Genomic DNA, 27951 nt, shown 5'->3' on the forward strand with positions numbered 1-27951 from the left:
AACAGTGAGACACCTTCTGCAGTAGCTTTGCGCCATAGAACACGGTTTTGTGCAGTTGTTGCCCAGGCGTCAGCATTTATGTTGGTGCTATTCATAGTCCTCTTAAGCTGGTCCTTAACGTTTCAAACGGGCACCTTGCGGCCTTTTGTCATGACCAATCTCACCGTAGAGAAATTGTTTAGGCAGTCTGCTATAATTCATAGGCTGGATGAGACCAATCCATCTAAGCTAATGAGTGATGATGAAGGCTTCTATGCTGTTCATATGTGCCTTGAAAGTTAGAACATTTTGTTCCGTACTGAACTGGGATTACAGTAAAATGAAAATGTTAAAGGTCCACCTTTTCAATACCATGAATGTTTATTGATGTGAATATATATCACATAATGTTTAGAGAAGGTTGGTACTAGTTTCGACGCTCATTGCGCGTCATCATCAGCCAACAAATCAATTGAGCAAAATGCAACTTATCGAATAGCAATATATAACACATGATAGCACCTACAAGACAAATGTTAAACTATGACTAGTTGAAATATAAAACACATGACAGCAAATACAAGGATTAATGTTGAAAGCTGGAAAGAAAGAAAAAAAATTGGACTCCAGACTGTCTCTGAAGAAAGAAAAAAAAAAAAATTAAAAAAAATAAAAAAAAAAATAGAAAATGAACTACATGACATATCAAAATGGTTCCTGATCACCTCGGGATAGTATGAAAAGCTTCAAATATCTCTGTGAGACTATGCCGCTGAAAACTATCAAAAGAAAAGCCAATAACAGCAGGAAAAGGATGGCCACTGTTCTTCATAGAACACAACATACCTTCTACAAGAAAACAAGCAATCTCACGGCAATCCTAATTTATGACATTATAACACAGTACAGCAGAACCCCCTTTATCCAAAATAAAAGGGGCGGAGCAACTTCGGTTGACACGTTCTTTTCGGATGAAACATGGTAAATATTTTCGGAAGTTAAATGTCAAAACAAAAATGCATAAACTCTGTTAAGGAAAGGTGCATACTGTACATTAACATTAAAATGTTTACATAATGTCACTCATTGAATAAAATCAGTGATTTTCTTCTGAATTTTCTTGGTGCAGCTCTGTCGCGCCACCGTAGATTCATTGCTTTGTTCAACAAAGCGCGAATCAATCTGAAATAATGAAACAATTTCTTTTGCAATGGGATAAGAAAAGCATTGGAAGTACAGTATAAAACTACAAGGCCAGTGGAACGACCTTGGGTGAAATAAAATATATGAATGGAGAAGGGTCGCTGGACTTCCCTGGTTTCCTAACAGAAGCTGTAGTATAGTCCGATCAAGTAAACAAGATGAAACTCCCGCAACTGAAGCAACGTTGACCACAGTCTATATAATCTTCATTGTCAATAATAATAACAATAATAATAATAATAATAATAATAATAATAATAATAATAATAATAATAATAATAATAATAATAATAATAATAACAACAATGTGGTAATAGTAATTTCATGCTTGTTCAAGAAAAAAATGTATCATGGAATGAAGTAGATGGTACGAAACTGTATTGTTTGATGCTACACATGCATTCTGGTATAAGTCATGATATAACAATGGGGTTTGCATAGTAGCTCTCAGCACATATAGCTAGAGAATTATTTATATTGACGGCTAAGAATGAGAGGGTAAAAACAAAATATTAAATTACAATTTTGCCAGAGCATTTCGGTTAAGCCGGGTTTCGGTTAAGAACTGAGCATCTTATGCCAACTGAATACCTTTGAATGATTAGAAATGCTACAATACGAGAAGCCAAGAAGTTTGAGAGAAAGATTCACTGAAAAATAATGGGCCCAAAGATCATCGATGGCAGTAAATTTATGAGAATGTGAAGAACTGTGTGCGTACTAGGAAAAAGGAAGTCATGGAGATGACAAGGAAATGGAGACTCAAATTCTAAGGGTTCAGAATGGAAGAAAAGTCGTTAACAAATGTTTTAAATATTAGACAACAAGACCTGAAGTTTGAGTATTTCAAGGTGATCACGAAGGATCGAGAGAACAAAAACAGAACAGCAGATGGAAAGAGGAAAGAAAACAGACTGCAAAATAACGAACAAAGGAAGGTATAACACAAGACTTCCAACAAAACTGATTTTCCTACACCTAAGAATAATAAACCATTTTTCAACAATTTGTGATTTTTTAAATCATTAATATGAAAATGCAGTGTCAAATTATTGTGCAATATTTTATGGATATATTCCTTCTTGAATTCTACATCGATTTAGCCAAATATACCCTGAAACAATTATATTAGCTTACAAGATCATTTAAAAGGTGTTTATAAATTTTCAAGAAGTTGAGAACTTAAAACTGTAATTATATATGATCAAATGTCACACGACCATTCTCTCTCCATTTTCTGTTTACAAAATCATGAATGGTTAGTAAAAGTGCAACATGAAGAAATAGAAACCACAATAGAACAGATTTTCGTTAAGTTTGCAATAACTTGTTACTGAAACTTACTTCTTTTAAGAACAAATTATGTCATTCTTTGTTTAATAGTGTGTATTTTTACTCCTTGTTTAATACTGTGGTCTATGTTATAGTGGAATATTTATACTGAACTTGTGTGTTTGACAGAATGAGAAGCCACAAGTTTCAATGAACATAGAATACGGTCCTGCGATGTGTCACTTACAGTGATTCTACATGCACAGTGTGACCAACGAGTACTTCATTCTGATTGGCTCCGCCATCTTTTAGCCAAATATTCCGTCAGCTGATATAAACATATGTATTCCGCACAGGGTATGATCACTCTTTATGGAATTTCAGTGAAGTGTTTTAACTTTAATAGTATCAAAAATATTTTTATTATTAAGCAAGGGGGATTATTAGGTATTATTAGTTTTGAAATGCGTGTGAATTGACATATTTCTGAAGTCTGAGTTTTGAAGGAAAAGCACGCCAGGCTGTTGTGCTTATGGAAGCAGAATACAAAAAGGGTTTTAAAATGTAACTGGACAAATGTTTATTTTCAGCTCTCAAAATATCATGTTAGAAGACGCACTTAGCAATGAGTAGAGTTTTCACATACATTTTAAAAGGTAACAACAAAATGGGTTAGCAATTTTTAAGAGGGCAAAGCAGTAAATGGCCGTATTTCCGTGTTAATTATTAGCCTATTGAAAACCTATACATAACGAAAGTTGTTTGGAATATAATTTCTTATCTTTCACGTCTCTTGCTATTTTATGGTACGAGGATAAATATAGGTGATCCTCTTCTTATTCTTCTTTTCTAGCCTATTTCAATCCACTTCTGGATATAGGCCTCTACCATATGCTTCCATCGTCTTCGGTCTTGAGCCACTTGGAACCAGCGTGTTCCAGCCAACAGCTTTGTGTCATCGAGCCACCTCTTCTGGGGTCTTCCAATGCTTCTCTTGTGTTCCCACGGTCTCCAGTGAACAATCCTAGAGGTCCACCTGTTGTAGTCTTGTCGAGCTACGTGTCCTACCCATTGCCATCTTAGTCTTGCTACTCCCTCTAGGATGTCTGTTAACATTCATTCTTCTCCTGATGTCCTCTGAACGGATCTTAACCCTAAGGCTGATCCCTAGCATCTGCCGCTCTATGGCTCGTTGTGTTTGCTGAAGCTTGCGAGCACTTTCCTTCATCAGTGTCATCGTTTCCAGACCGTAAGTAGTAACTGGCTGCACGCAGCACGTATTATAAACCTTGGTCTTGAGGTTAATTGGAACATTCTTGTTGGTCAGGATGAATCTTAGTTTTCAGAATGCTATCCAACTCATACCTATTCTGCGAGGAATTTCTGCACGTTGGTTTTCTTTTCCAGGCTTTATCTTGTGTGCAAGATAGACGTACTCATCGACAGCTTCTATATATTGGTTTCCCATTTTAAGTGGTTAGCTGTCTGGGCTTAGTATTTTCGCTTTACTAATGTTCATTTCCAAACCAATCTTAGCAGAGTCAATTTTTAATTCTTGGATCATGCTTTTCTAGCTCATCTAGATTTTCACTTATGAGCACGTCATCGACAAAACGCAGGTGGTTCAAATATAACCCGTTGATTTTTAATCCATCTTCCAAGGTAAAGGTAAATAGCTTTGGAGAGATTGTGTCATTGTGTCACCGTGTCGAATTTCTTTGCCAACTGGGATTTTATTGGTGATGAGGTCTTCATCCTCTCTGACTACCATTGTTGCTTGATCATAGATGCTTTCCAGGAGATTTATATACCTTGAGTTTAACATGGCATTTTTGAAGTGATTTCATGATTGCCCAAATCTTCACCGAGTCAAAAGCTTTTTTATAATCATGAAGGCCAGATGAATCTTGATGCTGTACTCAGTGGCTTTTTCAAGAAGACGACGAATAGTCTGGATGTGTTCAACAGTTGAGAAACCTTTACAAAATCCTGCTTGCTCGGCAGATTGAAAAAAATCCAGTTTCTCTTGTGAGGCGGTTGGTTACAATTTTAGTCAGGAGCTTGTAAAGGTGTGATAAACTCATCCTTATCACCTTTCTTGAATAGTAGTATCACTTCAGCATTTTTCCAATTTTCTGGTATTCTTCCAGAGTTAATAGACTTGCTGAGGAGTATTCTCATGGCTCCTAGCACATCTCTTCCACCTACTTTCAGGATTTCATTAGTTATTTTTATCCTCCCCAGGGGATTTTTTTACACTTTAGTTGTTTAACCTTTTCACTGCCGAGTTTTTAAGCAAGAAGCACTTTTACAGATACATTTTTACTGGTACTATTAACGGAATGCGTATTGTCCCCTTAACCCCGCAGCCCAATACGGGGTCGGGGATGAAGTGATATTATATTTTACACCATATTTTTATGGCCGGATGCCCTTCCTGATGCAAACCTCAGTTGAGAAAATAATGAATATGAAATGAATGATGGTGAACGAAACTGGGTAAGGAAGTGGAAGGAATAAGCTGTGGCTTATGAATAGGAACTGTCCTGACATTTGCTTGGGAGTGAAAAAAGGAAAGTGCACACACAAAAAAAACATTCTCAGAACAGCCGACGGTGGGGTTCGAACCCACTCGCCTGCCAAGTGCAGAACTTGGCTCCATAGACGTAGCATGTTAATATGCGCGGCTACTCTGCTCGGTGATACTATTACTGAAACATAATATAAAATTGTTGATCCCAGAACTGATATTATCAAAATCATTTACATTTGGGGAAAAATAATTTATCTGAGGAAAGGATGACAATTCCGCATGAGATTCATCATTACTACTTTGTCTCGCACTTTATTATAGTTCAATATCGCCACTAAGATATTCTCCATCTTCATTATCAAAATATAGCTCTCCAGAATCGCTATTTATGAGGAAACATTTCATTTCTTCATCAATAAGAGATTAATGTATACTTCAAGATTCCATGATGGCTAAACGTTAGTGGTAAAGATGTTCCACTCCAACAAAGCTGAAATAACATCAGATCGCTTACAAAACACACGAAATGGAGTGGTATATCTGCCGTACAGAGCTTCTTTGAGCATTTTAACGGAATCTCAAAGCATGACACTATATCGCGTTCATTTGTGAGATCGGTTAAATACCCACCGCACCAAAACATATATATACTGGTTTAGCAGACGAGGAACAGCGTTCAGTAACGTATAAATACTGGTTTGGCAGTGAATAGATTAAGTGCATTTTCAATCTCAGCAGCAGGTAGAGACCCTCTTAAGAGGCAGCTCTACCCAGGGAGTGGCGACCCTGCCTATGTGAGTCCCAGAGCACACTGACCCAGTGTGTAGTATCTGGTAACGGTCCCCGCTCAGGGTTATGAGTGAAGACCTCAACGACATCAACGGCGGAGAGGGAGACCATCGGTACGATGGAGATGTTGGAAGAGGCAGCCCTATACTTTGGGATTAATATGAGTACGACACACAAAGGGCATGACGGCTCCACATGTTACTGGCGGTAACCCAACAGCGCCTGTTCCCCATGTTAGGGGCGGCTGAATCACAACTCGCCAACACGTCTGGCAAGCGTAACTTTTTTTTTTTCTCAACATATTCCACAAACCTTCCATATCAGCGATATTCACGATTATTATATTTTTCACAAGTTTCCAAAAATCCCCGAAAATGTCCCTTTTATCTAAAACCTGTATATAACAGTCACAGGAACGGCCTGTTCCAATAATTTATATCTCATTCATTTTCACTGTATGAGCTATTGTGATGGAACTCAAGCTTTTATGGCTATTGATCTCTTAAAGAACCAAGTCATAAGCGCCGCCTAGCATCAAGTTATATTTTCCCATACATAATCATGATATCAATAATAACAAAGCAGCAAAACCGATAGTAACACCAAAAAAAATGTAGAATACAATGGTTCATGGTGTGGGTGGTTCATGGTGTGGGTTACTGTAGTCACGTCCTAGTTCGTGAACCATGGGCAACGGCTGAGTGGCCTAGTAGGTGGTCCTGAGAGTCAGGATACCAGTTGCTATGGCATGGGAGTGGGCGTCTCAGACATATTCTGAGTCATGGTCCATAACCCGTTACAGGAGAGATCCTCACTTGGACTATGTGCAAGTAGGGTAGCATCCTGCTTCATGAATTTACCGAGCTCAGAACATTTTAAGCAAGCTTTGAACCAATGGGAGTAATGGAGTCCCACTCCCATTTGACAGGCGAGGAACTCCTTGGAAACTACATGGCGAACGAAATGAAATTCGATGGGGAGCTATCAATATTAATGTGGCTTATGGAAGAAAGAAAGTAAAACTGGCTGAGTCAGCAAAGAGGATGCATCTGGATGTGCTAGGAGTAAGTGATATTTGGGTAAGAGGAGATATAAGGAAGAGAGAGGAGATAATAAAGTGTACTTGACGGGTGTTAGAAAGGGAACGGCAGAGTCTGGGGTAGGGTTCTTTATCAGGAATATCATTGCAAGCAACATAGTTTCTGTTAGGCACGTAAATGAGCGAATGATGTGGGTAGATTTGTCAGTTGGAGGAATTAGTACTAGAATTATCACCGTGTATTCACCATGTGAGGGTGCAGATGAGGATGAAGTTGACAAGATTTATGAAGCATTGAGTGACATCGTAGTCAGGGTCAACAGCAAGGATAGATTAGTGCTAATGGGTGATTTCAATGCGAAAGTTGGGAATAGAACTGAAGGATACGAAAGGGTGATTGGAAAATGTGGGGAAGATATGGAAGCTAATGGGAATGGGAAGCATTTGCTGGACTTCTGTGCTAGTATGGGTTTAGCAGTTACAAATACATTCTTCAAGCATAAGGCTATTCACCGCTACACATGAGATCCATAATAGACTATCATAACCGACTTCGAATTCAGGAAATCTGTTAGGAATGTACGAGTTTTCCGGGAATTTTTCGATGATACAGACCATTATCTGATCTATAGTGAACTAAGTATCTCTAGGCCTAAGGTACAGAAAGTGAAATCTGTCTGCAAACAAATAAGGGCAGAAAATCTCCAGCACGAGGAAATTAGAAGTATGTGGATATGATTAGTGAAAAATTTCGAACAGCAGACAGTAAGCAGGTTCAGGATATAGAAAGAGAATGGGTGGCATACAGGGATGCTGTAGTAGAAACAGCAAGGCAATGCCTAAGAACAAATGTGTGTAAAGATGGGAAAAGGCGAACATTTTGGTGGAATGATTACGTGAGAGCAGCTTGTAAACGTAAAAAGAAGGCTTATCAGAAATGGCTCCAAACAAGGGCCAAGGCAGACAGGGATTTGTACGTAGATGAAATAAACAGAGTGAAACAAATAGTTGTTGAATTCAAAAAGAAGTCATGGAAAGATTTTGGTAATAACCTGGATAGGCTAGATCAAGAAGCAGGGAAACCTTTCTGGACAGTAATATAGATTCTTAGGGAGGGAAAAAGGAAATGAACAGTGTTTTGAGTAATTCAGGTGAACTCATAATAGATCCCAGGTAATCACTGGAAAGGTGCAGGGAATATTTTTTAACATCTTCTCGATGTAAAAGGAAATCGTCCTGGTGGTGTTGCAAACAGCCAAGCTCATGGAGAGGAGGAAAATTATGTTGGTGAAATTACGCTTGAGGAAGTGGAAAGGATGGTAAATAAACTCCATTGCCACAAAGCAGCAGGAATAGATGAAATTAGACCTGAAATGGTGAAGTATAGTGGGAAGGCAGGGATGAAATGGCTTCATAGAGCAGTAAGATTAGCATGGAGTGTCGGTAAGGTACCTTCAGATTGTCAAAAGCAGTAATTGCACCTATATATAAGCAAGGGAACAGGAAGGATTGCAACAACTATCGAGGTATCTCATTGATTAGTATACCAGGCAAAGTATTCACTGGCATCTTGGAAGGGAGGGTGCGATCAGTTGTTGAGAGGAAGTTGGATGAAAACCAGTGTAGTTTCAGACCACAGAGAGGCTGTCAGGATCAGATTTTCAGTATGCGCCAGGTAATTGAAAAATGCTACGAGAGGAATAGGCAGTTGTGTTTATCCTTCGTAGATCTAGAGAAAGCATATGACAGGGTACCGAGGGAAAAGATGTTCGCTGCTATACTGGGGGACTATGGAATTAAAGGTAGATTATTAAAATCAATCAAAGGCATTTATGTTGACAATTGGGCTTCAGGGAGAATCGATGGTAGAATGAGTTCTTGGTTCCGGGTACTTACAGGGGTTAGACAAGGCTGTAATCTTTCACCTTTGCTGTTCGTAGTTTACATGGATCATCTGCTGAAAGGTATAAAATGGCATGGAGGGATTCAGTTAGGTGGAAATGTAGTAAGCAGTCTGGCCATGCTGATGATTTGGTCTTAATGGCAGATTGTGCCGAAAGCCTGCAGTCTAATATCTTGGAATTTTAAAATAGGTGCAATGAGTATGGTATGAAAATGAGCCTCTCGAAGATTAAATTGATGTCAGTAGGTAAGAAATTCAACAGAATTGAATGTCAGATTGGTGATACAAAGCTAGAACAGGTCGATAATTTCAAGTATTTTGCTTGTGTGTTCTTCCAGGGTGATAATATAGTATGTGAGATTGAATCAAGGTGTCGTAAAGCTAATGCAGTGAGCTCGCAGTTGCGATCAACAGTATTCTGTAAGAAGAAAGTCAGCTCCCAGACAAAACTATCTTTACATCGGTCTGTTTTCAGATCAACTTTGCTTTACGGGAGCGAAAGATGGGTGGACTCAGGATATTCATAAATTAGAAGTAACAGACATTAAAAGTAGCAAGAATGATTGCTGGTACAAACAGGTGGGAACAGTGGCAGGAGGGTACTCTGAATGAGGAGATAAAGGCTAATTTAGGAATGAACTTGATGGATGAAGCTGTACGCATAAACCGGCTTCAGTGGTGCGTTCATGTGAGGCGAATGGAGGAGGACAGGTTACCTAGGAGAATAATGGAGGTAGACAAAGGCGACGATAGTTACACTCGGTTTCTAACGATTTAAAGATAAGAGGTATAGAACTAAATGAGGCTACAACACTAGTTGCAAATCAAGGATTGTGGCGACGTTTAGTAAATTCACAGAAGCTGGCAGACTGATCGCTGTAAGGCATAACAGTCTATAGTTGAGGACAAAACATGACAACCTCAATTCCTAGAAGCGAGCTGAAAGCCAGCTGTAAATCCCACCGTGCACCCTGCTGAGTTAATGAGCTCTAAGTGATCCTTGTTTGTTTTGGAGTGGCTGCCAAACCACTTTCTTCCTCACTCTCTGTAGCATTTACCCTTTCTTCGTGTAGAGTGCAGTAGCCGATTTGGCATCTATGGCTGCAGCAGAGGTAGTAAATCCTATTAGTCATTAATAGACACCGAGCTGCCACTGGAAAGTAGTGGTGTGAGGCGAGGTCGTTATGATTTGTCCCCAACTATATCATGATAATGTATGTATGTATGTATGTATGCATGTATGTATGTATGTATGCATGTACAGTTTATTTCTGTCGATACTGATCGACCCGGGACACAGAATTAGTCGCACATCACAGGGATAGAATCCCGGGTAGTTCTGAATACAAGTACCCTGGGACCAGGACAACTGCTTGTTTCCACCAGCAACAGGTAGTATTTTATCAAACTATACAGTATTGTGATACCAATATTTAATTGCATATTGCGGGGATCAAACCATAGCCATCATTAACAAGGCACTATACACAACTAACCCGGGACCATGACAGCCATTTGTTTTCACCATTTATTGGTATTTGCTTTACTTCGCACAGACACAGCCATGGCCTTAATTAAGGTACAGCCCCACCATTTGCCTGGTGTGAAAATGGGAAACCACGGAAAACCATCTTCAGGGCTACCGACAGTGGCGTTCGAATCCACTATCTCCCGATTACTGGATACTGGCCGCACCTAAGCGACTGCAGCTATCGAGCTTGGGATTTTTCACCACTTAAGACTAGCGGATTTTTGTTATTAATTATATTAGTACCATGAGTAGAATGGCACAGTATACTATTTTAATGTAAATATGGAGCTAGGTAACAATTTTGTCTACCCTTCAGTTTATACAGGACTAATAAACTATGTTTTATATTTCCTGCATGAAGCCTTCATGGCTCAGGCAGCAGCGCGTTGGCCTCTCACCGCTGGGTTCCGTGGTTCAAATCCCGGTCACTCCATGTGAGATTTGTGCTGGACAAAGTGGACGTAGGACAGGCTTTTCTCCGGGCACTCCAGTTTTCCCCTGTCATCTTTCATTCCAGCAACACTCTCCATTATCATTTCATTTCATCGGTCAGTCATTAATCATTGCCGCAGAGGAGTGCGACAGGCCTCGGCAGCCGGCACAATTACTATCCTTGCCACAAGATGGGGGGCTTCATTCATTCCATCCCTGAACCGGTCAATGACTGGAAAATAGGTTGTAGGTTTTCATTTTCATTCATTTCCTGCGTATGATAAGATTATATTGGATTGCATACTAATAAGTCCTACATAAAGTGCATTTCTATGTATAAGTTATAGTTTGATGATATTACATTGTATATTCTGATATGTAAAACTATGTAACCTGGAATATGACAATGATGAACATTTTTGTTGAAATGTAAGATAACTTAACAGTCATGACATACACTACCTATTCAAAACACTGAGTGTACCCTTTCATGCCACACGTATTAAAATGTTATTACAGACCTACGTACTAACACACATAGTTTCTAGCCCCTCCAATAATTTGGACTTGCTGTATACCATGTATAAATTTAAATTTTTGAAGTCTTATGTCAGGTAGTCAGACTGAAAGTAATAAATACTGAAACATACACAGTATAAGAAATATAAATAACATCATATAACATTGAACTATTCTTTAGTGAAACAATCACATCACTCTCCTTCATCTATCAGCTGACTGAGTACTTGGGTGAAACATGGCAGCAACACTGGACTTGGCCAAACTGTACATATAGAAACACTGCACGGTCACTTAGTGTGTCCAGGCCGAGGTCACATTCCCTCCAAGCAGCTCTTTTCTATGGGCACGACACATACTGTCTGCATAGCAAGGGGAAAAGGTCATTCAGTAAGTGTCTACGTCGGCAAGCCTTATGAAGCTTATTGTAACATTGTCCAAGTCGAATCTTCCGCCTTCTGCAGAGGCGAGTTTTTCCTATTGAAATAATTTAGCTGCAATTAAAATGATGATACAATAAGAACACAACCCCAAAGAATGAAAATATACTTTATTCTTCTCAGCTGAAGACAATTCAATTAAATCTCTCCGATTCTTATACAGTGGTGGAAATATTTATTGCATCACCATGAATTACTTTGCCTTTTGGTCTTTTACAGCTGTTTGCTTCAGTTTATACCAGTCCCATTATTGTTAAACATTGTTGACGTATTCTTGCATTCATAGTTAGACTAATTCTCAATTTTTTCCAACAATACACAACTCTTTGTTGTTGTTGATTGTTTTTACAATGAAGCCAGTGTTTATACTGTCATTCTGAGTTGAGACTTTCCAGCGATAAGATGGGCAGATCAGTAGAATTAATGCCAGAAAAGAAAGCTGCAATACTTGCTTATTCTTCTGTTGGTCTCAGCACGAGAGAGATAGCCTCTAAGACAAGCTTTAATCAGTCTACGATTTCAAGGTTACTGAAAAAAATACAGGGAAAACGGAAATGTTGATCGCGAGAAAGGAAGAGGTCGAAAAAGGGCGTCTACTGCCAAACAGGATAGGGTATTGAAAAGGCTTTCGCTAAACGTTCGCCGCCTGTCATCAAATGAACTAAAGCGAGACTGGGAAGAAATGTGTGACATCTCAGTAACCAGTAGAACTGTAAGAAATAGACTACTGGAAGCTAGACTCTCAGCCTGTTGTCCTAGAAAGAAGCCTTTATTGACCAAGACAATGCGACAACAGCGGCTAAAATGGGCAAAAGCACATGCGACATGGACACCAGAGATGTGGAACAGAGTAATCTTTCCAGACGAGTCCAAATTTTGTCTGCATGGCTCAGATGGAAAAGTGTTTGTGCGTCGAAGGAAAGGTGAGGAATTTTTGCCATCATGTGTAACACATACAGACAAACACCCACAAGGACAGATGGTCTGGGGGTGCATTTCCAGTCACGGAGTGGGTCGTCTGGACTTCATAAATGGCACTGTCAACGCGGATGCCTACATAAGCATCCTTGAAAGGAAGCTTATGCCAACGATAAGAGACCAGTTTGGAGATGTTTCCAGTTGCATTTTTCAGAATGACTCCGCTCCTTGCCACAGAGCTTTGAAGGTGAATCCTATGATTAATATTTGTACCAAACAGGAAGCAGATGATGTTAATGGTTATTAATCATGTATTTCTACATTTCAGGTAAAATCCTTCCTTAGACAAAATAAGGTTTGAGTGTTAGAGTGGCCTGGAAATAGCCCTGATCTCAATCCTATTGAGAATTGTTGGAAGGTTATGGGAAATGCTATCAGCAAAAAGAAGCCACGGAATAAACGGGAACAGTTGGAGACCATTGTGCGTGTGTGGATTCATGAACTGAGTGAGGAGTATATTAAAAAGTTAATTCTTTCAATGCCTTCACGATGCCAAGGGGTGATTAAGGCGCGCGGAGGAACAACAAAGTATTAAATGGCAACAGTGCATTCGTATGAGGCAACTGTGTATTTACAAACACTGAAATCAACCAGTGTTATGTTTGAACATTATTGTGCAGTGTTTCTTTCAAAATTAGTATTCATATTTCAGAAGAGCAAACAGAATAGTTGGCATATCCACTTACACCCATTTTCAAGAAAGTGTTAAATTTAAAAAACAAAGACATTTTTATAGAAACAAAAATGAAGAATAAAATAATAGATAAAAATTATTGTGTATATTCATTTCTAATAGAAATAGACAGAAATCAGGCCAATTTAGCTCAGTTATTCAATGATTATAACAAAAAATGTTAATTATAGAAGGTGATGCAATAAATATTTCCACCACTGTAGGTCCAAATGACTCCTCTTTGGAAGAATGCTACAACCAACCATCTAAGTTGTTTCCTTTTTGTACTATAATATTACTGTAACTATAAAATCAGTGGCACAGTGTGAAGCAACAGGATGTTCTTTTTATACAATGGCTCTCTTTTTCCACAGTTATGTGATGCATGATAATGATTATTAGAACAAACAGAAGATTATTTTTCCACAGCATCAATGCAATTAGTCTCACTCTACAGGAGAAGCAAAATAACTATTTTATTGTAGACATGATATGGGCTTTTGGGTTTATGCCGTGTCAAGAAAACAAGGTGAAACCCTTCAAGTTTCGCAGAGAAATTTGTCCCACATCTTCAGAAGAAAATCTTGACTGTTCACAAGGAAGACTTCTACAATAATGAGCGTTTGAATTTAAGAATGCATTATCATGCGAGCTGTAGTGGCATGCTCATTCGTCACCAGGTGGCTCTCTGTATGCTGGCACAGCGCTCCAAGCGGGAACTGATGACAACATTAAGCTCTAATTACCATGTTCTATCACACCGTATGCATATGAGATGTTACAGAGGACATAACTGAATCAGGGACGAATGTGGTAGAAGAAATAAGTAGAAACTAATAAAATAATATGCAACGAAAGACACCAGGATAGAACAGAGCTGAAAAATGAAAAGAAATTATGTGGAGAAAACTAGAGGATGAATAATAATGTGAGACAGTGTGGGAGGGGGGCCCTAACCGGTGTACACACGTATGACACTATAACACTTAATATCTAGCCCAAATGTCTACAATTATGGGCCATGAAAGCATCAGTGTTAAAACTATTTTCCTATTATTTGGGTCTATTTATCTCAAATTCTGTTCAGAGACATTTGAAATGTGGGAAAAATTAATGTAGATTCAAGGTATTACATCATTCACTTTGCAGACACAAGGTATTTACATGTTTAATAAGAAAGGTCTAATGGAGAACCTTTTAAGTTTTATTAAAGCAAAGAGTACAACCATACAGAAATGGAAATATTGTTTACCTATTAAAATAAAAACGCAAAAGAAGAACTCCATTCCTTATGAGAAATTATTTTCTAGAACTGTCAGCATGAGCTGGGAAGTACTGGCTTCATCTCCTGAAGATGATAATACTCTTTCTTCATAATCTCTCTCTTTATGAAACTTCGTCATCCAAAATTACTTTTGGTCTTCTGGAAAGATTCTGCAATTTCAACTCAAAATCTGTAGCATACTTGATAGTGTCATCAGAATCGTAACACAAAACTCGCAAATCCATTACCACTGAATAATTTACCCAATTTCCAGGGCATATGACACATTTGATTGCCTTCAGAGTAATTCTTGAAGAAGGTGTATCTCACATCCTTAACTTATATGGAAATGGCTTTTTACAAGTCGGAAGGCAGATACAAGTCATTTTGGCAAAGCATTATATCAATAGCTGCATGGACACTATCACACTCCATCTGCATGTGCCCCCTTTTTGAGAATTTTTGTACAACTATCCTTTTATGTCTGTGTACATAACTTAGAAGGGCACTGGACATTATGGCATTCCTATTTTGAAAGATGCTACCATCACAATTATTATTATTTATTTATTTATTCAGGATCGTTTCAAACTCCTTTGGGTTACGATTTCTCAACTTCCTTGACTGTTGATGTTCTTTCTTTTAACGCCAATTTGCTAGGCATTCTGGTCCCATTCTCTCAGGTGTCCTCAGAAAGTCAGTCACCCTTTTCTTATCGAGGTTGAAATTTTTTCGCATTTTTAATACAGCTCTTGATTGGATCTCAAACGGAAGGTAGCAGGTAGGGGCCCTCTTTGGAGGTAGTCCTACTCAGGTAGTGGCGCCCCTGCCTACGTGAGTTCCAGAGCACACTGAACCGGTGGATTGTCTTCAGCTGAGAAGAATAAAGTATATATTCACTCTTTGGGGTTGTGTTCTTATTGTATCGCCGAAAAGAAGTCAATTTAGCAGCCAACTGTAAACTACTATAAAGATAAATATCACCTAGACAATATTTCCGTCCATGGACTCATGATCGGAGCTCGAGGCACAATCCCTAAATTTATTGTACAGCTATGGGATTCTCTCAGTCTCAGCCGGACACGACTTCACGACATCGCTATCGCCGCAATACGAGGTTCAGTGACCATACTCCGTAATCATCTATATATCATCTGAAAAACCGTATTGCAAATGTATTCCTGAGCCTTGTGGTGATTTTTCTACCTGGCCCACTAGCAAAGTCAACAGTTACTTAGAAGACAAAATACTGTGTAGTCGACATACTTTGTCCTTGTGGCAGCCTCCGCATGGGGGTAGTTGTAATAATAATAATAATAATAATAATAATAATAATAATAATAATAATAACCATAAATTCATAGGACCATCTTCAAGTTCTTGTTTTCTGCTGAGTGCCAGTGTTTCACTTTTGTAAAGGACTGTTCGTTTTATGACCATCGGTCTCATTTAGACAACATTCCAAGTCGGTAATTAAACTAATGAAGGCTGAAGCTGACGGGTTCCCCTGAGTTCCATCAAACCAATGATATACATGTTTAATGATTAGATTGTAAACAATGAAATAATTATGCATTGTGAGTTTGGTTTGATAGTACAGCATGCTAGCTTTCGAATATGGCAGTGTTAACAGCTTGGAAGACGATAGAATTTGACATTATACCATGCCAAGCAAAGTCTTTATCTTTAGATAATACTTTCACAATACTTTTTCCAGATTAAATTTAATATTTCAAGCTTCACAGGAACAACACGTATCACAGGCAAACTTCCGAGGGTGAAAGAGCATTCATTAGATTCATTGAACTGAATGTGGAAATCCCTGACACCTGTGACCATTCTTTACACTTCTAAAAGAAGGCTTTGTAAAGATCAAAGAAGGAAATTGCTGCTCCAGGTATTGTTTCTTTGTTTCCCTCCAGTAGTAGTGTGAGGGCAGTATATCAACAGATTCTAGGAAGTGTTTCAAAAAGAGAGTGAACTTTGGCAAATTTGTATTGTCCATAATTGACTGTCATTCATTCATTATTTATTTATTTATTTACCATAAACCTTTACAGTATCTATGGAAGGCCAGGGGAAAAGGAGGACAAACCCCCTACACGTAGTGCCCCCTGACCTATGAAATGATTACCTAAATCCTAAATTAAAACAGTCATAAACACTATTTACAGGTAAAGTAACAAAGTATAGCCTAATGTATACATATTTCTCATTTACACAACCTTTCACTCCTGGTTCATTCTTCCACATATTCACAAGCATTTTCTCACCTCATGTACTTCCTAACATAACATTTAACTACATTTACATTTCTACATTTTATGTTGGCAGGGAGATCATTCCAAAGCCGCGCTGAGCGAGCGAAGAAACCTAGTTTGTAGGACTCAGTTCGCACATAGGAGGGTATAAGACACACCCCTTTGCCACTGCGGATGGAGCTGTAGGATAAAGAGAGTCGAAAGAATGGTGGAAGGTGAATGGCCTCTTTGAGGGACTTGCGTAAGGTGACGTCGCTTTGTTTACACAAGGAGGTGATTGATTGGAGAGAAGGCAGGCAGCTTTTCTTGTTAATTAGTCGTTCAGCACAATGTTGGATTCCTCCTAATTTGTGAAGGTTAGTTGCAGTGGTAGGGTGCCAGGCAGGTAGACCATACGTTAGTAAAGATCTCACTAGTATCAGGTTAGTTGTCCGTATAGCATTCGACTTGCACCCACAGAGGCTTCTGTGCATAAAACCGAGCACTCTGGCAGCTCTGCATCTCACTTCCTCTGGTTGTGTGTTACATTTTAGTTGGTCAGAAATGGTTATTCCTAACAAATGCATGGTTTTAACTTGCTCAATATGTACATAATTGTTATATATGCATTGTACTGGGTGTCGAGACCTACTTAACCTAACGTATTTACATTTGTCAGCATTAATGTTGAGACTGTTGACGTAACACCACACCGCTATAGTGTCCAAGTCCGACTGTAACTTCAGACAATCATCTGCACATTGTATATCCCTGTACACCACAGCATTATCAGCATACTGGGCTATGGTTAAGGTCACACATTTAGGTAATTCAGAGACAAATGCATAAAATAATAAAGGTCCCAAGACGGTGCCTGAGGTTACCTTAATGGTCGAAGATCAAACTCCATCAAACACAATACGCCGAGTTCAACCCTCGAGAAACGACCGCAATCATGCCAGTACACTTCCCCTAACATTCATGTCTTAAATTTTAACAAAAGTCACTTGTGCAGGATTTGATCAAAAGCTTTAGCCCAGTCCAAAGCCACGCAGTCTACCTGAACAATTTTAAATTTCTCCAGGGAGAACTGCTACTCATCAATAACCTTCGTTAATAAAGTATTACAGAATCTTCCTGGAAGAAAATCGCACTGGCTTTCACTTAGCAGATTACCTTCCTGGAAGTATTCTCGTATATTACAGGCTACAAGTCGTTCCATACATTTACATATGTGGGATGTGAGAGACACTGGCCGATAGTTGTCAATGAGTACTTTGTCCCCTTTCTTGAAAATCGGAAATACATCAGCACACTTCCAATCCTTAGGCAGTGATCCACAGTGAAGCGACAGGTTGAACAGTTCGCAGAGAGATGGTGCCACTGACTCAGAGCAGTCATGGAGTATACGGCTGGGTATTTCATCAGGGCTGCTCACCGTATGGGGTGAAAACCTCTTCGAACTAGTACCTCAAGTTCCGAGAAGTAGAGGCTGGAGAGAGGAAGGGGCGGTACGGGTGTGTTGGTTATATATATATGTCCCCAGCTGATTGTGCCTGGGAGAAATTCTCTTTAAATTCTTCACTGAAGGCTGAGGCAATGTCTGCAGGCATGGAGGACTTCCCGTTAGCTTGAAAGGAGCTTGGTGCAGCGCTGCCACAGTTCCTTTTTAATAGTTTCCACAGCTCTTTGGTATCTGAGCACGCCTTATGAATGTACTGATCGTAAGCCTCCTTGATCCTATTCTTAGTGTCTTTCCATGCAGATTTGTACTTTTCCCACGCTTGTTCCGTTTGGCACCGTTTCCACTTTTTGTATAGATTGTTCCATTTCCTTATTAACTTCAAAAGTTCTTACTTAATCCACGGAACTTTCTTGCATTTCTGTCGTGCATTTCTTGCGATGATGTCACAACCCAGTTTGCTTTTTAGATCATTCTCCTAACGCAAGTATGTTTCAGAACATTTTCTTATAGCCTGCTATATTCCTTTCTGATAGTAGTGAAGGCTGTTCTGCTGATTCATGAAGGTGAAATTTTAGTTTTTCTCTGGGTTGGGATCAGATCAGGTCAACTAGATTTGCACTTTCTTCTGATCCCAAGGTCATAGTGCTCTAGAACCTGTCAAATATATAGAAACAAATCACATTTTCTGGTTTTGGATTCTTTTCAAGATTCAGAGGAGCATGAATTCTTTATCCTATCTACTTCTCTATTCACATCTTTAATAAAGGTAACTCCTTTCTGTATCTACAGAAACAGAGGTAACTCTTTCCTTCCATACATCATAGCTTATTACTTGGTCTTTGAATCCTTACTTCTTTTATGCTTTTTCCATGATCTATTATTTGATTATCCCTGTCTTCAGAGGAACACTTTTTACAGCAATTACTTTCACATTCAGATGAATCTTTATCCAAGTCGTGGTATTGCATTCAAACTATTGTTCTATGGTTTATGGTTATCAGGAATGCCAAGGCACTGGAAAATTTTTCTGATAAGAGTTCTTCTGGATGGGGCTAGAGTATTTCACCACCATCAAATATCACCAGACTGATTAGGTATCAAACCAGCCAACTGTCACCTGAGCCACTCATCTCAGCAATAGTGGTTAATGAAGTTTGGAGGAAATTCAAGTCATATATAAAAAGATGAGAAGTTTGGAGGCAAAGTATTTAAGAGCCAGACCTATGTACATTATCTAATCATTAAACAGATTAGACTAGATTTGGAATGCAATGGATATACAAAGTGCTACCAAGAATTTCCGAGAATTTGCTCATAAAAACATGAATACTTACGTTAATGCCTAATTTCCACCATCACCTTCCGTCACTTTGGGCTCGAACACAGGATGTCTTCCGGCTTTAGAGTATTCAGCACCTCCTGTGATTTCGCTTAGATCAGGTGTGTACGGTGGGGGATGCTGAACAGTGGACATGTTTGTCAGCAAGTCCCTCACGATAAGCGAGGTGAATGCAGGCACACTGTCATGATGGAGTAACCAGTCGTCACAATAACAAACTTATGAACGGTCTGCTTTCTGACTTCACAGATAACTTCACACACTTCTGCGATCATCTGAAGAGTTGTGCACAATGGCGGTCGACCTAAATGTTTGTCATCTTCCACAGATTTCCAGCCTCTTTTGAAATGCTCATTCACACACTCAAAATGTCCTTACTTGGCTTGAAGTCTGATCACCATAAGCCTCCTTTAGCAAATGCAATGGGATTCAGCAACAGTTTTATTAAGCCTGAAGCAAAACTGAATGCAGATTTTTTGCTCCTTAACGTAAGTCATTTTGAAATTTGCAGACGGCACAAGAACATGATGTAAAGAAAATGTGGAAAAACGTACAATTACAAGGATGCCAGTTGGCAGACTAATAGTTGAAACATATACCAAGAGGCACCTACCGTCAAAACTTGGTACTCCTACTTGTTCATGCAGATATTCAAATTCTCGGATATCCTGGGCAGTAACTCGTATAGAGATGAAAGTTTTCACACAATTAATAGGGTGCCAGTCAATGGATTGATGACTCAACATCAACATGAGCTCAATTTATTCTTTCATTACTAATAACTACTCACAAGCCTTCCCGGTATCCATCCAGTAACGCTTGGCACAGCGATTTATTCTGAGGGATTGTTTGCAGGATGTCACCATCACCAGTGACATAACCAATTGCCCACTGGCCTAACCTCGTACAACTTAATCGGAAGACGTAACTGTAAACATAAACTTCATATTAAGTCCTTCCTAAGAAAAATTAATTATACCAAATATTAGTTCAAGAACTACCACAAACATACCTTCCAGGCTTTGTAATGTACTTTTGGAGACGTGCTTTCACCTCGTCATACGTCAGGAATGCTACATAACCAGGATGAGTTACTGCTAAAATCTGCCAATTTCTCAGGAGTGTAGACCATGGCTGAAACAACCTAGACACAACAAAATCAATTTTCTATGGCATTTAACAAATACCGACAGTAATTTCAAGTTAAAATCCATGCAGAGAAGCAAGCAATCCATCCAACATAAGAAAAATGAATGGAAAACTATCATATTCAATATGAAAAGATAGGAAGGTGATGGCTTATATGGTGGTTCATAGTTCATTTTAGGAATTTGGAATATCTTTGATCATCAGCCCCGTTTGTGTAACAGCCTAAGATTTGGAAAAATAAACTTACAATTCCACCTCTGAACTTGAGTAAGGGAGAGGGACAATGCAGAGAGGACTTACCAGTTCCATAACAGAACGTAAGTTAGCATGTTTTGCAATAATGAATGGGAGTAACAGATCATCTACCATGTTCAGGCTTCTTTAAAGCCTTTACTGGATCATATCACTGAGGAGATTCATCCTGAAACCTCCACCATTATCAGACATTTCAAACCTCCTCATCCTAACCTTACTTCCAAAGAGCAATATGCTCTTAAACAACTGAAAATGAATACGGACTTGGTGGTGTTGAAACTGATAAAGGCAATGCTACTGCGGTAATGAACACAATTGACTATAATAGCAAGATTGAGGAACTTCTCAGTGATCCCACCTATAAGGTGCTAAAGAATGATCCTACCAACGCCACTGATAGGAAACCAGCATCTCTTCTTACAGCTACCTTGATTTTGAGTGATGTTTCTCATTTGTGACAGCAGGCTTTCACAGTTTCCCATCTTTATGGTCTTCCTAAGTTCCATAAAGATGGAGTTCCCCTTAAACCTACTGTCAATAGTATAGGTTCCCCTATATACAACCTGGCCAAATACCTTGGAGAACTCCTCAAGCCATACATAGGTAATGGGGTGTCCATAAGAAATTCATTGCAGTTTATTGGCATTTTATCCAATCTGCATGTCTCTCCTGGTGATATTCTAGTCAGTTTTGACGTTGTGTCTCTGTTCACTAGGGTTCCTATCACAGACACCTTGTCTCTATTCGATAAAATCTTTCCTGGTGACATTGTTAAATTGTTTCACCATGTCCTCAGCACCACATATTTCAGTTTTTATGGTACAATATATTGCACCCATAAGGTGAATAGGCTCATGGATAAATTACGCAATTTATCAGATTTTGATATGTGAATACTGCATACAGCAAATTCAGTAAAGGTATTTCCCTGGACAGCAAACAAAGCGACTTCCCTGGTTGAGGCACATCCCAAAGACCTAAAACTGTAAATGCCTCAAATAAAATTTAATGAGCCGACTGTGGAAAACTTCAACTGAAATCTTCCCATGTGAAAGCGGATATCAAAACAATAGAGGCCACACCTAGAAGAGAGACGAGGAACGAAGATATCGGAACAGGACAGAGAGACATCCTACACCCCTTGATAACGTGGTTTGGTCCTAGTTGCACATCGTCATAAGGGCTGTAGGCATTATTCTACCAATCACAAAATCAGAAATTTTAACCGCCCTACGGAAGTAATAAACTCAGTTTTCACTATGGAGAAGTGAATTAAGGACGAAATACAGTGCTTTCGTCTCAATATAATTAGGAATAATTTTTGTGATGATTTACGTGCTAAACTATAATATGAATAATTAATTATGTGCAACTACGTCGTAAATATGTGTAGTAAAGTGGGTTCATCCAAAGGAAGGCGCCAGATGGCGGTAAGTCATTAAAAATTCACCAGGGGAAATAACACCAGTGACACATCAGTTTATTTCAATGTGCATCAACGATTTTTATAATTTTTTGAGCAGTGCAATAGCACTAATTTTTGGAGTCATAGACAATATTTAGTTGATTGATTAAGCCACAGACATTAGAAAAATCAATGTGAATTAACCATATCATTCTGCCATCCTCTCTTCAAAAATTAGTTCTGGGGCATGGTTTGAGAATGATACAAAATGAACTGAGGAGGTCGTGAAAAGTCAGGGTTTTGAATTGTCAGTGTGTTTTCATAGGTCAAGGGAGTCAGTGTTTAACCATCAATGATCAGTATTTTTCATTAGTCAACAAGCAGTGTTTTTAACAGTCCACATCACTAAGTTGAACTTGCAGGCTGTTTACAGTTTGAAGTCTAGCAGTTAGCAAACAGTGTGATACATTCATTCTTACGGCTTACTGTCAGAACTCAGCTATGATGTGTCTATTAGCGGGATTTGCCTGTCATTTAGTATCGGTTATCGACGAACATTTGTAAGGAGTACTTTATAAACTTTAATCAGACTTGTTTCAGTGGAAAAGTAATAATTCATTTAATGAACTCAAAATGCTGAACTATGAAGGGAGTTTATCGTCAGAAAAGCAGCCACAATAATCTAGCGATTTGTAAAATTACATAAAGAAGGAAGCAATTGAAAGACAGTATGGGTAAGCTCATTAACGTCACAGTTTGTACAAGATAAGGGTAGCCAGCAGCCAGCCATTCACGTAACGGCAGGCGAAGACGGTCAAAGACACATTCCTTATAGTCCAGTTTGAGAAAAAGGGGTAGTTGACCACTAATCCTGTTTACAAACAAATGACAAGAGTCGGGAGCTGTAGAAGGGAGGAGAAGTCTGAACAGTTGATCGGCAAAGGATAATTTAAGTTAGGTGAATCGTATTATTCAAGATACAAACTTGGATTATAATCTAATTGTATAAATTTTTATTTGTGTAAGTAATCTGTACCATAGGATAAGCATAAAGAAAACGTGTGAAAGAAATTAATGCGTGTGATCTGTGAATTTAAAATGTATTCCATCCATATGTGTTACTAGTCATATAATGTGATCACGATGTCCATCATGGAATAATTTCGCCATGGAAGTGAGGGCTTACAGAATGCAGTAGCAGCCAATGATCCTGTAATAAGGTAAAGAAAATTTTGAATTTATTATCTTTGTAATTAATATGATGGTGAGCAAAGCGTTGTCCGTATATGTTAGAACGATATAGACTAGTTATAGAGTAATAATTGATTTCACGTACCTAATTAATAATAATAATAATAATAATAATAATAATAATAATAATAATAACAACAACAACATTTATAATATTACGATCATAGTCCACTTGAGAGATGGGAGCAGTCAGGTTTTACGATTGGGATTTAAATGTTTTAAGCTCACATCATGGATGAGATAAATTTTGTGTGTATGCATGAATGCTGGTGATCACATCCGAGAGCACCTGCTATTAATAAATAGCTGTTCCTAGCTTTCTACACTAGCTCCACCAGTAACTTTGTAGATGTTCCCTAACTTCATCCGCTAACTTCAGCGGACTTAGATTCCTATCCAAAGTAAGTTTTTTTTGTGTGTCTTATCTTCCTGATCAATTTGTACAGATTGTATTGGACACGCTGTATATTGTATTAAAGAAATTAGTAGTGTTCATTAACTTGGTATGCCACAAAGGATACAGACAGGAAGTAATACCTAAGACATTAACACTCTTGTCACAGCCAGCAAAAACCACAGGGAAAGAATGGTGATAGGCCACCATTCTGACTTCAAAGAAAATATTAATGTCTCAAGGTATCTCTTAGAACTTCGTATGGGGAATCCTTATAATAATTTCATAGGTCAGTTTGAAAAGAAGATGGAATGGGGTGTATTTTAATCTCTATAAGAAGCTAATATATAACCTTTAAGTTTTACAGTTTTTTTAAACTATACTGACTGGCAAAATTAATTGATCACTTGAATTTTCAAAGGAAAAAGCATGTTAACTTGTAAAACATTGTTTTGTTATTTACACTGATTATTTTCATGAAAAATGTATCTAAGTAAAGTTATCTGTCTGTGATTGCTACCCTTAATTACTTCGATAATTTTTTTCATGGAAATAATAAATGTAAATAATAAAACAAATGTTTCATAATTCAACATGCTTTTTCCTTTGAAAATTCCAGTGATCCATTAATTTTGCCAGTCAGTGTCATATAAGATTAAGGAAATGTTTTCTGTTCCATGCATTTTCTAATGTATTCTGTGCATGGGTCTGTGCTTCTTTTACGGAACCATTTATATTTCAAGACATAAAAATTGTACAATACTGTTTCTTATTGCTAACCAACCTGTTGAGGATCAGTTTCCTGAATAGAGGATTATACACATTTTGATGGACTAAAAAAAAAAATATTTATATAAGTTTAAACTGAAATTAAATGGCTTCAATTTTAACAAATCTATCGGAAGCAGTTGCTCATCCTCAATCTTACTTACATAATGCCCGTATGTGTAATATTGTCATCAAACTTCATCAAGAAGGGAAACAAACTGGATTCAGTCCTGTAACCTGTTTTCTCAACTTAAAAAACTCATTGTTAAGCCAGTCACCAGGTAAAATTTCTGAAACGTGAACAACCAGCACATAGAAGTATTTGAAGTCACTTCAAACAAGTAGTATAAACTGAATAATTATAATCAATCATCATATTCAAGACGAATTATCACATGGAACAACCAAGATATATCAAACTAATGACCTATAATATAAGACACTTGTATCATCTTCAAGACTTTAAAACATTAGTAATTGAGTTTATTATTATTATTATTATTATTATTATTATTATTATTATTATTTACATTTTATGGCCTTCATTGGACCACTCTAGCCAACTTTACACAAAGAATTTTTTAGTTTCCTGTCAGCCCAGTACTTCTTTATTCTCTCGGATCATATATTTCTTTCTTCATCGGAAATCATCCTTCCGCCTGTTTGTTTTAATAAACAAACTATTTTATTTCAAGATCAGTTCATTCATTTATATATATATATAGAAATGATGAAGATACCCTATTTTCCTCAGGAGGGTTTTACTTAATATTAGCCTATCTTTAAAAGCATGTTCTCAGGTATGGGTAAAGGACAGAATCTGCCATGTTGTTGTTGTTTGAGTCATCAGTCCACAGAGTGGTTTGATGCAGCTGTCAACACCACCCTATCCTGTGCTAAACTTTTCATTTCTATATAACTATTTCGTCCTACATCTGCTCCAATCAGCTTGTCATACTCATACCTTGGACTACCCCTATCGTTCTTACCGCCTACACTTCCTTCAAAAACTAACTGAACAAGTCCTGGGTGTCTTAAGATGTGACCTATCATTCTAACTCTTCTCATCAAATTAAGACAAATCAATCTCCTCTCACCAATTCGATTCAGTATCTCTTCATTCGTGATTAGATCTATCCATCTCACTTCAGCATTCTTCTGTAACACCACATTTCAAAAGCTTCTATTCTCTTCTTTCTGAGCTAGTTATAGTCCACGTTTCACTTCCGTACAATGCCATGCCATGCTCCATATGAAAGTCTTCAGAAACATATTTTTAATTCCTATGTCAATGTTTGAAGTGAGCAAATTTCTTTTCTTAAGAAAGTTCTTCCTTGCTTGTGCTAGTCTGCATTTTATGTCCTCTTTACTTCTATCATCGTTATTTTACTACCCAAGTAACAATAATCATATACTTAGATTTCCTAATCTAATATTTCCTGCATCACATGCCTTCGTTTGACTGCACTCCATTACTACTGTTTTGGACTTATTTATTTTCATCTTGTATTCCTTACCCAAGACTTCAGTCCATACCAGTCAGCAGCTTTGAGATCTTCTGCAGTCTCAGATAAAATAACAACATCATCGGCAAATCTCAAGGTTTTGATTTCCTCTCCTTGCCTCACTCCTTTCTGGATTGCTGCTTCTTTTTCAAAGCCCTTGATTCTTATCACTGCAGACTGGTTTTTATACAGTCTTGTATGAGCGAAAAAGCAAGTTCCTGGCGCTTCAAAATGGGGACCCACCAGCTAAGGGATACAACCCCAAAAGAAAACATTGGCCCTCCAGAACTGCTGGGAGTTGGAGTTGGGCTGACAGCCCATTCTGTAAAAAACTCTCATTAGGAAATTTGAAAAAGAAATAGCCGGCTTGACCTTTTTACGACGACCTCGCAAACGTGTAAAGGACTTGAGAATTGGTTCATGGAATGTTTTAACTCTTTACCAAGCTGGAAACTTAAGAAAGTTGCTCGATCAGCTGGATGAGTATCGACTAGATATTACTGCTATTCAAGAAGTGAGATAGATTGGTGAAGGAGTGATACAGTGAAAAAAATCACATGGTATTCTATAGTTGCCTCACGAAGGATCACATGCTTGGTGATGGTTTCATTGTCAATAAGCAGATAAAACACCTCTTCATGAATTTTTGGGCAAAATCGCATAGATTGTGCGAGCTTAGAATTAGAGGGAAGTTCTTCAATTACGGTCTTATCTGGGTACATGATCCAACTGAAGAGAAGAGCGATGAAGATATTAATTTTACGATGAATTGGACGAAATTTATAATGAGTGACCAAGAGCAGACTGTAAAATAATCTTGGGGGATTTGAATGCGAAGATAGGAAAGGAAGACGAATACAGACCTTGTATCAGAAAATACAGCTTGCATGATATTTCTAATGATAATGGAATCAGGCTTATACATTTTGTATCCTCGAGAAATATCGTCATGGGAAGTACACCTTTTAATCACAAGGACATACATAAAATGACATGGAAGTACTTTTAACCAAATTACCCACCTCCTAATACATGCAAGACACTTCTCTAACTTGATAGAAGTTATAGGGGGGCCAATTCTGACTCTGACCACTACCTTGTGGTAGCAACTATTAGAAGCCGAATATCTAATGCAAGAAAGGTACACGGATCCAATGAAAGAAAGTTCAACAGTGCTCGGGCGAAGGAGCCTGAAACTGATTTCAGATATGCTAGCTTGCTTAATGAGGCTCTGACTGATTTGCCTAATAGTGAGAGTATTGATGAAATCTGGAAGAATCTTAAAGACGCACTATTAAAAATTGCAAATGAAGTTTTAGGAAGGGAAGAGAAAGTCTGGCACAACAATCTGTTTGATGAAGAGTGTGCACGGGCAACAACCTTAAAAAATGAATCATACAAGAGAATGCAACAGAAGAACCACACCCGAAAAGCAGTGGAAGAGTACAGAACTTCCAGAAGAGAAGAAAAGAAATTGCACAAGAAGAAAAAGAGACGGTATGAGAGGAAAGAATTAGAAGAAATGGAACGGTTGAAAGGCATGAATGATGTGAGAGCTTTCTATCAGAAATTAAATAAAAGTCGTGAGGATTTCCAGCCTAGAACAAGTTTGTGTAAAGATGGCA

General features: G+C 38.2%; 1 protein-coding gene across 5 annotated transcripts in view; it reads right to left on the reverse strand.

The window, feature by feature from the left end:
- The window catches only part of Cbl (E3 ubiquitin-protein ligase CBL), a 468900-nt gene that overhangs the window by 249742 nt on the left and 191207 nt on the right, over nt 1-27951 (reverse strand). For all 5 annotated transcript variants that reach the window (XM_067136287.2, XM_067136286.2, XM_067136285.2 and 2 more), the window contains exons 3-4: nt 20612-20743; nt 20390-20527 (exon numbers count right to left, since the gene is read on the reverse strand). In XM_067136287.2, the coding sequence (XP_066992388.2) occupies nt 20390-20527; nt 20612-20743 (270 nt within the window). The remainder of the gene's footprint in view (nt 1-20389; nt 20528-20611; nt 20744-27951) is intronic.

The sequence above is a fragment of the Anabrus simplex genome, chromosome 1 (assembly GCF_040414725.1).
Source record: "Anabrus simplex isolate iqAnaSimp1 chromosome 1, ASM4041472v1, whole genome shotgun sequence".
NCBI classification, from domain to species: Eukaryota; Metazoa; Arthropoda; class Insecta; order Orthoptera; family Tettigoniidae; genus Anabrus; species Anabrus simplex.